A 14054-nucleotide genomic window follows, 5' to 3' on the forward strand; every position below is an offset into this window, starting at 1 on the left:
GATGTGTTCCCTGGACTTTGGACTTCCCAGCCTCTGAAACCATAAGGAATAAATTTTATTTCTTTATAAACTACCCAGTTTCAGGTATTTTGTTTAAGCAACAGAAATGGACTAATATATCAGTTCTATTCATAATTACCAAAACCCAGGAACAACCCAAATGTACTTCATTAGGAGAATGGATGAACAAACGGGGGTTTAACTAGACAGTGGGGTACTAATTGGCTAAGAAAGAAAGAAAAAGAAAAGAAAAGAAGAGAAAAAGATAAAGAAACTACTGATAGACTGCAATGACTGGCATGAACATCGAAGGCATTTTGAGGAGTGAGAAACACCCATCTCTAAAGGGTATGTGCTGTGGGACTCCTATATGACATTTTAGGAAAGACAGAACTATAGAGACAGAGAACAATCACCGGTTGCCAGGAGTTAATGGTGGGGAGACAGGAGTATGTGAGGACAGAGAATAGCATCAGGGAGATTTTTTGGGGTGATGGAAATTATGTGTATCCTGGTTTTGGTGATGACTACATGAATTCTATACATGTATTTGAATTAATAAAACTATATACCAAAAAAGGTCAATTTTATTGTATATTGACTTAAAAGATAAAAATTTTAAAAACTTATCTATAATTTTGGGGGTGACAAATATGTTCATTATCTTAATTGTGGGGGTAAGCATTCATCAAAATTTATCAAATGGTATGCTTTAAATACGTGTTGTTTACCATATGTCAACTATCTCAATATAAAAAAATTTTTTTAAAAAAACCTTGCTTTTGAACATGATTTGGTTACAGCCAACATTTTTAAAGTAGCTCATTCAAAACAAACAAGCATATTTCTTTATTCACTTTTTTTTTTTTTAAAGCTCCTACTTGTTAAGTGAAGACATGACATATCTCTCTTTTTGTGCCTGGCTTATTTCACTTATAATTTTTTCTAAGTTCATCCATGTTGCTGTAAACTGAGGTTACCAGTTACCAGGGGAGGGGGAAGCGGGTAAGGGAGGAACTGGTAAAGGACTACAAAAATTGATTACATTGTATAATGTTGAATATACTAATTATCATGATTTGAACATCATATATTGCACACAGGCATTGACATTCAATGCTGTACCCCACAGATATGTATAATCAACTATGTTCTAATAAAAAATAAATTAAGAAAAAAAAAGAAACCTCTAGATTCCTGCTTTTATTCAAAGAACTCAGACAAAAACAGAGCTTTCATTTTCTCTCCTCAAAGAAACACCATGTTTTTCTTTACCGTGCTTTCCTTGGGCTGAACCTAACAATCTAATTGGAAGTCACAGTCAGATATTCAAATTTTCAACTTCTTGCTGACTCAATCCCAAAGCTACCATAACAAAATTAGCTAGAAATGGTTCTCCTCTATGTACATCTTATAATTGTGCCATATTTGGCTTATTTGTTATCAGTGTCTTTTTATGAGCACTCAAATAAGTTCAATCAAGCACAGAGACAGGGGAATGGATTTTACTTGGGACTTACAGAAGTAAAAACAAAATTCTTCTTTATTTTATCCATTTTCCAGTGACTACTCAGTGATTGTTTACTTCTCTAAGTGGGTAAGTGACTATTCCCATTCTTAAGATATTTACAAGCCAGTAAATGAAATAAGATATATATAACAAATATTTGTAAAACAAATGGGAATGGGACACATGCCATCAGAGTAATGCAAATCAGTGGCTTTGGAAGGTTATTTTCCATTAATACAATCAAGGAAAGCATCTGAGTGGAGCTTTGAAGACTAAGCAAACACATGAATAAAGACAGAAAAGAGAAAAAAGCAATTGATGTTTAAAAAATTAATGCTGGGAAATACTGGGAATTAATGATGGAAAGCATGTGAGACAAATTTGGGTGGGTATTAAATGTCAGGCAAAAGGCCCTTGACAACATTTGGAAGGCATGAAGTGTCACAGAAGGTAAGATTCTAGGCTGCAAAGTGACATAAGCCCCATAGGAGATAGAAGGTCAATCCATAAAGGTGTGTGGAACATAAACAATGGCAGAAAAGCCGAAGTCAGGAAGACCGTTTATAAGCTTAGAGCAGAAACCTAAATCCAAAGGTGGAGATCACTGGCTTTCAAATATTTTTAGCAATCTTAAAAATAATCTCAATATATGACTTATTCATAAACAAATATTTATTTGTGCCTAAGATGTGCCAGGCTTTTCTACACCCTAAGGGTATCATGCTGAACTAAGCAGAATCCCCATCCCTTTTGGAACTTAGGTTCTAATGGAGAAGCCAGCACACCGGCAGCAGACAAACACACGAATACATGGAAACTGTAAGGTTAGGAGGCAGAATGACTGGAAGTGGGGGCAGGACTGGGGATAATCAAGAAAAGACCTCCCTGAGTGATCAAGACTGAGTGATCAAGAAAAGGGCTCTCTGAAAAAGTGACATTTGAGAAGAAACCTGAGTGAAGTTACGAGTGAGCCATGTGAATTTTTGGAGGAAATGTATTCCATGCAAGGAAATGGCATCTACAAGTAGAATGTCTCTGGATTAAGTGTGTGTGTGTGTCTGTGTGTGTGGTGGGGATGGGGATATAACTGGCTCCCTTAATCTCTTCTCAGCCTGGCATCCCCTAAGGGCCTCCTGAGAACTCTATGGCTCCAGGAAATGGTCAGAAAGCCATAGCTTAGACCCTGGTAATGATGGTGAATGTCAGTCTTACAAGCTTACAGAAGCCCTTATCTCTTGGCGAGTCTCAGGATGTTCAGAAGTGATACATGAGCTGGATCTGTTAATACATACGAATCATGAGGATTCCATTTAGACTTGGTCAGACCTATTTAACTTCTCAGTTTCTCAATTTCTCTATTTTTGAAAAGGGAATAATTCTTTGTTTCTTTCTCTAAGATATTGGGGAGATGAGGGAAAATAATGAAAATGATTGCAAGTTCTTTGCTTGATTCACGAATGAATGAAAAAGCAACATGAATCAATGCTTGTCAAACCTATTAGTTTGAAGCTTTTTAGAAATAAGAAATTTCATTGATTGGCCTAACTGTGTGAATAAAGGCGGCCTTCGCAAACATTCCAGCACTGGAAATTGATATACTTGGAAACAAGGAGTTACTCTCAGGCCCTGTACCATTAATCAACATGATGTCAATAAGGGGTCACAAAAGTGAAGGCTGCTAATGTTTTTCTTTTCTTTTTATCCTCCATCTATTCTCTCTTAATTTAAACTTTCGTAAGTCTCATTCTGGCAGAGTCCCACCTTACAGACTTAGTCTTGAAAATTACAAAGAATAATTTAGAGAAAAACACTAAGGAAAAAAATTCATGATGATTCCTTGGTTAGTCTACTTTACAAGGTATGAGTGGAAACTAAAATAATGTAGTATTCTACTAATGTGAACACCAAAGCCAACTCAAAATCATAAGGGTTACTGAGAAGAGTCTGTCAACAATACATTTTACATCTGGGTTTACAACGTATTCCTTAAAATAACTTTAATGAAGTATTTGGTTATTTTTAGTTAACCACTGCAGAAATTAAAGGACAAAGGTCTTTTAAATGTTGCACAAATCTGGGACAAAATATCCAGTGCCCATGTCTTTCCCTTAAAACATATTCATTAAAAAACTCAAGCTTATGGCAAAATTCCTGGCAATCCCATGGTGAAAAACACCAATTGTTTCTCCATAAACTACTACTCACATTAGGGCACCTTCATAGGTGTTAAAAGGATATCAGCCCCACAAAATTAATACTTAATAGTACTACCTGACTTCAGAAGGTTGTTAAGAAAAATGATCCAAAACTTGGAAGTAAGGGGAAAAAAAATGATTGTAGATCTTCTCAATGTCACACTGAAACATTTTCAAACAGGCCCATCCAAGGTTTATCAAATTCTCTAGAACATACATTTATTTGATTTAATATTCATTATTAATTAGGGCCCAGACTTGCTAATTTGTTTAACAGGTTTAAGATTGATAACCTGCAAATAATTTTTGTCCTCTAAAGATGGAAATGATATCATTAGGCATGTAACCTCGAAGGATATGCTTTTACCACTCTGTTTCCTATTTAGCAAACTTATTTCAGCATTTCTTTTCTGGCTAAATGCTCCCCATCCCTCAAATGCTCTTTAAACCAGTTTTGCCATCCTTCTGGTTCCCTCGTTAGGGAGTTACCTAACTTGTTGACAAGTGCTCATTATATATTTTCATGAGAGTCACATTTAATACTTCAGAAGGGACAGTTAAAAAATGTTTTCTCAGCTCATATAAGCAACTCACACACATCATATAAAGTACCAGGATGCTAATGGGTATCCTCACCACTGGTGGGGAGGAGGCATGAGAGAGCAGGACCCAAAGGTAGGATTCCATAACACTCAATATCCCATGACTCTCTTTCTTGTAAATTAGAATTTTCTAACTAATACCCAACCAAATGTCATAGAAATAAAGAAGAAACAAGTGAGAACCCTCAAAGTACATTTTAACATCTAGACAAAAATCTACATTTGGATTCACGCTCACCAGGAGTCTCCTGAGGCTTACATTTCTACATGTGCTCTTTATTCTCACACTGCAGTGATGACTCCAAGTGAATTTTTTTCCCTCTAAACTATGATGACTTCTTATTTGTGATAGGAATTATTCTTATTATAAGGGAGAAGGGGTTACTTTTGCATAAGACACGGAATAAAAGCCCACTCTGCTGATAGTACCTGGAGGAGAAGTGACAGTAAAAATAAAGTGCCAGTTTGACCCAGAGATCAAGACTGCCAAGTTGGAGAAGCTCACGTAACCATCTTGAGTTTCTGCCTGGATGCGTCCTACAAACAAACACAAAACAAAAAGTAGATGTCAGCTATCTGTTTACGAGCAACGCCTTCAAGTCTTCTCTGAAAACAGGCAAAAGGACAATAAAGACAATTTTTTTAAAACTTAGAGCTTGACTAATAAAAGCTTACCTAATTAAAGAGCTTACCTAATATGTTAGCTAACTTATAATGAAAGCTTACTATACCGGACACTGTGCTTTATACACATCAGAGTATATAAACTACACAGCAACCTTATAAAATATGCTATTATCTGTAGTCCAGAGAGTAGCAAATAGGCTCATGAAAGGTTAAATTACTTGCTGCTGAGCTTACAGCCCAAATCTGCCTAGTTTCAAAGTTTTCATTCACAACCACTACTACATATTGACTTTTTTTTAATGTAAACTCCCCCCCCCCCCCCCGCCGTTTTTTTTCACTGGGTACATGGCCAACTGAAATAAAGACTTTATTCTCAGCCTTCTATAGAACTAAGTGTGAAAGTTGCAGCCAATGGATGTAAGCAGAAGTAGTACTATTTTATTATTAAATGTTCATCAAGAAAAAAATTCTATTGTCTAGAATTTTCTATCAGTGTCTATGGCATGCCTGTCTTCTACTCAGGGGATCTGTAGCTTATTGTGTTAGCAGAGTTAGACCAATTGATTAGGACCACAGCAATTTAGCAGATCATGACTGATAAAGCTACCCTAATTTAGCAACTTGGAGTGTCTGAGCCTTGGTTTTCCTAAATTTATGAAGTGAAGGGAGGCAACTTAACTCAGGATCACATTCACAGTACCATTAATGGTCTTTTGATTCCACTCCCCTAAATTACTTTGCTAATTAACAGCTGCATGCTTCACTCTGGAAATGTCACTATGATAGGTATGGTGGACAAAAGGTTAGAAGAATGGTCTTAAAGTTTATAAATTGGTTTGAGATCTCCAAGGCTGAAAAGTATCATAAAAATATAATATGCTTAGTGTTACATTTTTCAATTCAATTGCTCAATTTTTTTGTGTGAAAACATTGTCTTTCCTCATCAATTGTGCAGAGCTAACTAAAACTTTATTTTTGGGAAACATCTTTTCCTTCATCTCATCAGAGTCCCAAAATAAATAAAATGCCCAGAAAAAATGGAAATAAATAAGCCGAGACTCAAATAAATGATAGGCACCCAAGATAAATGCACTTTATACTCTCTAAAACCTATATGCATCAAAATTATGGTCAATAAACTTGTGCAAACAATGAACTGCAGAGTACAGATGTTCAACATGAAATCATTTGCTGCAGTTTTTCCTTTGACAAACGTCCTTATTGTTCCCATCTTTGGAAGAATACAAAGCAGCATTTAATAGAAATGTGTCCATCGAGCACAGTGAGTCTGCCTCATAGAACAGCCGCCAAACTGCTTAATGGAAAGTGCTTTAGCTCCAAATGGGTTTGCTTTTGCGTTAAATACCAGCCTATCTTAGAGATCTCTGCAAAGATTCCCATATATATCTCTAAGATATTCTCAGATTTGAAGCATATGTGCCCCAAAGCTGAAGCAGTTGCTGCGAAGTACAGTACATCACTCCAGGGTTCATCATATCTTTGGAATAGCTATTATAAAATATAAAAATGCCATTGACAGGCTCCTTGATCAAGCTGGTATTGTTTAATGGACTGGCTAAGGGAACTTAGAATAGGATGGGGTGCTGAGCTTGAAACAAGATTGAAATCATTTGCACAACTATCAGGGAATGCTATCCAAATGGGTTTCTGCAGGGTATGGGGCATCTAAAATACCTCTGCAGCTGAAATCATCCCCACAACTATTCCAATCACCTCTAGCTAGATATACTAGCAAACTGTTACATCATTAATTTTGAGATTTTACCTTTAAAACCATTAAGAACATTTTTTTTTATTTTTTATACTACTATAATCTATAATCGATTGTCGAAGGATCTGCAGGACCCTTAAATAATTGTCTCTGAGTACATAAATTCACTTTTTATGGTAAAAAATTGTAACTTTTTTCCCACTGAGGAGGGTCTACTAAGAAAAAGGAATATAAAGTTAATTTGCAGATAAAAGATTTAGACTAGATATATAGATATGGTTTTGTTGTTGTTATTTTGTTTTTCTCCAGGAAATACTTAGAGTAAGTTAGATAATCCATCCCAAATGATTTTGGTGCCATTCTTTCTGAAGTTAAAGAGAAGTATTTCATGATGGCTCCGAGAGAAACTTTCAATCATATGAAATCGGGTGTTTGTGTGACGTGGGCATTCTAAAAACAGAAAACTACACATGGTTTTCCCCTACTTTATGACAAACAGAAAAATGTGTATATAGAAGACACTCTCAGCTCATTGTTCATACTTTCCCAGTGGATTTCTTTAAAAAGACAATGGCGACAATACTGATCCAGGTAGACCAGTTGGCTTGAGTGTCCTTGGTGTTGATATAATAAAATAGTAAAGAGTTTCATACTTCATTCCTTTTGCATGGCCACAATATAATTCTAAGTTGGTCAGTAATGACATCCTTGGAATAACTGAAAGAAAAGTAATGAAGGATGGTGGTGGGATAATTGTCACAGTGAAGAAAAGTAAAGTATGGAGTGTGAATAGGGTATGGTGTAGGAGAAGGTATGAAGTACACATAAGGCATGGACCATGAATAAGGTTCTGCGGATGAGTAATGTATCAAGTATGGCAAAGTATAAAGTAAGGTATGGACTGCGAATGAAATATGGAGGGTGGGTAAGATAAAGACTATGGTAGGGTATAAAGTATGAATATGGAATATAGGGAAGGCATGGCATATAAATAAGGTCCTAGGTAAGGGATGAGTTGTGGAGTGAGGATAAGGTATGGAGTGTGGGTAAGGTATAGAATATGGGTCATGTATGGGGCAGACGATGGTGGAGATGAGTTTCAGTAGTCAAGTGAGAGTATCTGTCATAAATATTACCAAAACATGAAAAAAGCTGAAAATTACTATTTCTGATGCTGCTGTATTATTTTAAGATCAGAATGTGAGTTGCTGTTATACAGTAAGCATTCTCTATACCAGACCACCAACAGCAGCAAAATGGCACTGAAGAATGCACAGAATGACAGCATCAAAACAGGCCATTCAAAATGCGCTTTTGAACATTTTGCTTTCACATCGGCCAATCTTGTATAGCTTTGCTTGATCACCTTACTTTCTTAATGATGTGTCTTGTTTCTGCAAATGTGCACAACAATCATTTTAGGCTGCTCTCTTTCCTTGGGATGTTAAGCCCAAGGGGTTTCAGACTTAACTCCTTAGGTAAAAAATGACCAAGAGCAAAAATATCTCAGAAATACAGGTGTTACTTTCACCTAAGTAAGCAAAACATAGATTATATAAGTGGAAGTCTGGAAAGTCTATGAGGATATTCTCACAAAATATGCAGCATTACCTGGGCCTTTAAAAAGTAAATTTCACAAAGTGAAATTGGAGAGGATGCTGAGGAGGGCTTGGGAGAAAATTATTTTTGTGGTCAGGCTGAAAACATTTGATTTCTTAATAAGTAAGTAGATAGAGTAGGGAATTTACAGTCCAAATAGTTAAAAGTCAACTTGAAAAGAGGGCAGGAAAATTTATAGCTCTAATAAGAAAACAGCAAGATGAAACAAGCTTTAAACAGTAAGGATTTTGAAGCTATGAAATGTTTAATCATGAGATGTAGATTACCTCCTCAAGAGAGTTATTAGAAGGGGATAGTTCTGTTTTCTGGAATTGATGAGATGTAGCTTTGCAGGAAACAAAACGTATAAGCTAAATAAAATGGTAACATTAAAACAAAAACCCTGAGATCTGAAATTAATTCATTAAAAACAATGTCAAACAAGAATTATTTAACTTAGAAACTTTATATTTTTCTTTTTTTAGAGACAAATAGCAAGAATAAAAGAAAAATATGCTCAGGAGAGATAGGTGTTGTGTACCATGACAAGAACAGTTTTAGACCAAAAGTAAATGTAATTAGAAGAAGTGGCAAAATTTTCACTTCTATGATTGATTTAATTCTATCCATTTTAGCATTTCATATATTTTACAAGAGCCATGTGAATGAGCTCAGACTCTTGTAGCCCGCATAATGCAAGAAGTAACTGTAGAGGCATGGCTTATTCTTGGAAACCAGTGATTTTGCAGATAGGTTGATGTATGAATTGGTAGATGAGTCATTTCCGATTCGGGAAAAAAACATTACAGACAACAGAAAACCAACAGAAATGCCCTAACTGATTCATGAAGTGCATAAGAAATCTGACAAACTGAATTTTTAAAGAGTTATCAATGCATTCTCAAATTTGTATAAGGATGGGGATATCTGACCAATTAAAAAGAGGTACATGCACACCATAGCAATATAAAATTGCCAGTGATTTATTGTTATAAAACCTCCTTTCAACATGTTACTAACAAATTCCAAAGGGCCTGTCATTACCATTACAGCAGTAATGTGGTATAAATAGCCAGTGCTTAAAAACATATTTCTGGAAAGAAGAATTTGCCAAAGTTAAAGTGATTCCCTACTTATTCCCCCTATTATGATATGCAAATATGATGGTAATAAAATAAATGATTGTACTTAAAACAGATAAGTGTTATTTCTTTTTTCTTTTTACCAACACTGACACATATCTGTTTATTTTACATGCATATTTGGAAACATTATTTTCAAACCACAAGTGAGCTAATATTTAGAAAGCATATCTAATCTAAAACAGCAATACGATGTTTAGTGCAGAGATTTGCTTGGGTTCTAGCTCTTGGTCAGAATTATTCAAAAATTCTGAATTCAAGCAGACAAGACAACCCCATTGCCTGTATTCCTTTATATTAGACCCTGTAAAGATGTTTGAGGAGGGCTTTTTGGGATAGAAGTTGTGGGGAAGGGGGTGAACATTTTCCCTTCTGAGAATATTTTCCATAACCTATCTTTAAATTAGTTTTAATCAGTTAAAATTCTTGGGACACTATTCATTTTCTCATTGAAACCAGTTAGATGAATTAAAGGGATTTAACAGATCCACTTCTTCAGACTGTTACAATCTCTAACCGACTATCCAAATACAGGAGATAATTTTACAATGTCCCACTGGACCATCCTATCCTTAATTATATCAGATTGACATAAAATGAATATCTCTTAACCTCAGGGTGAAGCCCCAAAATTGAACTGTGATTATGAGTGATTGGGACTCCCTCAAGTGAGAAGGAAATGCACAATCCTACCCGTAACCAGAAGAAGGATCCCAGAGTGCTATGATGATCATGAGGCCTCTTGTGCAGAGAGGAAACCCTCATGCATGAAGAATTTGAGGCCCTCAGGCAAGATCTGTGTGTTAGAGATGCCACTCACCTCCTGATAGAAGGCTCCTGCTAGAAACAATGATTAATAATGTGTGGGGTAGGTTTGAGGGGGCTGGTAAGAGTACAAGAAGCCCTTTGAACTCTCTGGAACACAAACTATAACAGTTGTAAACCAGAACCTCTGGTTCTTGTTGCCTTAAAACTAGACCACTCATACAAAAAGACCTTTGTCTTAATTTGGTCCAGCAGCCAAGTCATACATTTTGTCATTCTTCTCAGCAAAACTCTTGCTTTTGGCTCCTCCTCCAGCCTTCTTCCCCATTTCAGTAAATAACACCAATATCCACACAATACAACAAGGTCAAAACTTATAAGTTATTCTCAAGTCCTTGTTTCCTTTACTCATGGTAGATTCTGTCAATTCTCCTTCTAAAAGATACTCTGAATCAGTGCATGTGTGATCTTCACCATCATCTCTTGCCTAGCTTCCTGCAATCACCTCTCAACTGCCTTAGTAGGTTCACTCTTGTCGTTCTCCAATGTACCCTTCACAGAGCACAGCGGTCTTCTAAACATGTAATACAATGGCTTTGCATCTCACTGAGAGCACAATCCAAACTGCTCACATGGTCTCCAAAGCCCTCTGTTGTCTGGCTCTAGACAACCTCTCTGACTTCATCTCCTGCCCTTATTTCCCTTAGTCATGAGGCTCCTTTGCCTGCTTTCTGTTTCTCAAGCACATTCTCCTTAAAATATTTTCTGTGGATCACATCTTGTATTGTTTTAAAACATAAGGGCATAATTACTGAACAATTTCATAATAAAAGCATGTGCACTTCATAAGCTTCAAAACAAACACAGGACAAAGCAGTGGCCAGAACGAATCCTTGAGGACTCTGAATTCCTAATCTGTGATAACCCACTAGGGGACACCTGCAAGCACCCTCTCACATCTTTGAGTAGATTATATTCCAAGAGTTTTTGTTTGTTTGTTTGTTTTGTGGGTCAGATAGTCAGAAACTTAGAACTCATAAACTATTTTTCCCATAAGAAAACATGTTATACCTGATTGTTTCTCTTTAGGCCAGGTCCTAAAATGTATATTCCTGGGCTTCTCTGCAGAATATGTAATCAAGCTATCTCACGCTAAGGCTTAGAAAGCTGCATTTAAAATAAAACCCATTCTGATTTTCAAACACAAAAGCTCCAAGGAACGTAGATGGAGCTAGCGGTGGTGCTGAGATTGAACAGGAAGGTAAGGCGGGGTGCAGAAAAAGGTACAAAAGGGAAAATTAATTCTGAAGATAAAGCTCTCTTTCAGGTGCTTTTGCATTTATCAATGCATTTATTCTTATAACATTGAGAATAAGTTTTTCTGTTTCCCCACAGAAACCACATTGTACCTGGTGAACTGCTCCCTGGCCCAGTCCACGATACTGTAGCAAACGAGTCTGTGGCATAGCGGCATTGAGTAGTCTGTAGAAAAACTCGGATTTGAGACCCAGCCAAACTTTTGGTCCCCTTTTCCTTATAACCCTATTGAGGATACAGGTGTGATGAAAATGCTCCTTCATCATGCAAGGTAAGGGAAAGGAGAAGGTGGAGCCTTAAGTGTTTATGGCCAGCCTAATCTTCCTTATCACAGATGCTGGCACTGTGGGGATGAAGAATATTTCTTCCAAATTACCAAAGAAATTGAGTATTACCAACTTTGCTACGAATTCCTGATGAGAGCAAACATTATCTGTGCACTTAAAGCAGTAATAATAGTAGTAGTAGTAATCTGAAAATCACAGATACCTACCTTTTAGCACTGAATCTGATGTCCCTTCCAGGGAAGCTAAAACAGTCCAAGGCTCTGAGGGGGGGCCCAAAGACTCCACTCTTTGATTCTGGAAATGAAAGGGTTGGGGAGCGAAAAGAAAAAATAGGATTCAGAAGAGAATTTTGTGAAGTTATCTAAGAAAAAAAGAAAATGGGATTCAGACAAACTTCTACAAAGCACATTCAGTAGAAATAAAGAAAAGAAGGAAAATGATAAAAATGTTTTCTTTCTAATGTTAAGAATGTATCAACGTTAGCTTATTGAAAGAAGAGAAGGGAGATTATTGCAGGAAAACTTGGGGCAGGGCAGTGAAGAGAAGAAAGGAAAGTCAGGTTTATAGAAGAGGAGAGTGGTATTGTGTTGAAGGTTAATGAGAAAGGAAAGATTAAGAGTCTTAAGAATGCAGGAGATAGTTGAGTGAGTGTCAGACTAGATCAAAGTGTACAGGTTCCAAGTGTGGGCTTCATTGCCACAGACATCTCTGCAAACATGCCAGAGGATGCATTTGGAAAGAGTAGAAATCTGATTTAATGATCATAAATTACTTTTTTTTCCCATGAATTTTGTAAATATAGGAAAGATAAAATAGAATCAGAGGACACGAAGCTGAAATTAGAATTAAGCACCGTAGCCTCCTATTGATGATTTACATAACCACATGTAAGAGAGATAGATAATTCAATATAACATAAAACTGTAAGATATGTGTGACATCATAAATTCCTTTATTAGCATAAGAAAAGACTTCTTCAGATATAGATATACTTTTTTTTGAGAAAGCTAGATTTCAGAGAAGATATGAGAGATGTACTTAAAGAATTTGCTTGGGGAGAAAAAGTATCAGAATTTTATTTTTACCCTTGGTCAATTTCTGAACATTCATAGAAAGTGCAAGGATGGCAGACTGAAGTGGACAGAAAATGACAAAAGTAGTTGAGAACTTCTAAGTGCAGCAAATTTCACACAGTGGGCATTCTAAATGTGTATCAAGCATGACAAAATCTAAAACACGTGCTGAATGCTGTTCCTATGAAAAGTTACCTGCTGGTCCAGAAAAACGAGCTGTGGTTGCACCGGAAGCTCTTTTCCCACTTCTCCATCCGAAGGCTGGACTAGGACTGAAAGAGCATAGGGCCGAATGTATATCAAGTTCCCAGTTTGAAAATTGCTTGTATTTCTGGCAGATACAAAGACAAATAGATCAACAGGATTACAAGTATCACTGCAGTAGCTATTTTTTTTTTTTTTTTTGACCGGTAAGGGGATCGTAACCCTTGGCTTGGTGTCGTCCGTACCATGCTCAGCCAGTGAGCGCACTGGCCATCCCTGTATAGGAACCGAACCCACGGCCTCAGCGCTACCAGCGCCGCACTCTCCCGAGTGAGCCACGGGGCCGGCCCCATAATACATTATAACCAGCAAATATATTTATATATGCCCTTTGTATTAGTCATTTTGTGTTGCTGTAACAGAATACCTGAGACTGGGTAATTTATGAAGAAGAGAGGTTTATTTGGCTTACAATTCTGGTACAGCTGAATCTGGAACAGGCCTCAGGCTGCTTCTACTCATTGCAGAAAGTGGAAGGCAGCCAGTGGGTACAAGCAGATCACTTGGTTAGAGGAAGTGAGAGAGAGGAAGTGAGAGAGAGGAAGCGAGAGAGAGGAGGTGCCAGGGTCTTTTAAACAACAAGCTCTCGTGGGAACTAATAGAGTGAGAACTCACTCATTATTCCCTCCTTCCCCAGGGAGAGCATTAATCCATTCATGAGGGATCCACCCCCATGACTCAATCAGTTTCCAACACTGCCACATTGGGGATCAGATTTCCACATGAGTTTTGGTGGGGACAACACATCCAAACTCCATCACCCTTGTTTCTAGACACTTAATAATATACTGTGTAGAGAACATGACTTTATACCAAACAATAATTAGATATTTATGTGATATGTTTACTTAGCCATATAAAAAATGGACTGGGAGGAGAGGAGAAGTACAAATTATAAACTTATATTTTTATCACTATTAAGATCAGCCAAAAAAAAAAAA

General features: G+C 36.8%; 1 protein-coding gene across 1 annotated transcript in view; it reads right to left on the reverse strand.

Annotated features, from left to right (window-relative positions):
• The window catches only part of PKHD1 (PKHD1 ciliary IPT domain containing fibrocystin/polyductin), a 455019-nt gene that overhangs the window by 17535 nt on the left and 423430 nt on the right, over positions 1–14054 (reverse strand). The window contains exons 61-63 of the mRNA XM_063096948.1: positions 13045–13180; positions 11983–12070; positions 4737–4844 (exon numbers count right to left, since the gene is read on the reverse strand). Of these exons, the coding sequence (XP_062953018.1) occupies positions 4737–4844; positions 11983–12070; positions 13045–13180 (332 nt within the window). The remainder of the gene's footprint in view (positions 1–4736; positions 4845–11982; positions 12071–13044; positions 13181–14054) is intronic.

This window comes from Cynocephalus volans, chromosome 5 (genome assembly GCF_027409185.1).
Source record: "Cynocephalus volans isolate mCynVol1 chromosome 5, mCynVol1.pri, whole genome shotgun sequence".
In the NCBI taxonomy this organism is placed as follows: Eukaryota; Metazoa; Chordata; class Mammalia; order Dermoptera; family Cynocephalidae; genus Cynocephalus; species Cynocephalus volans.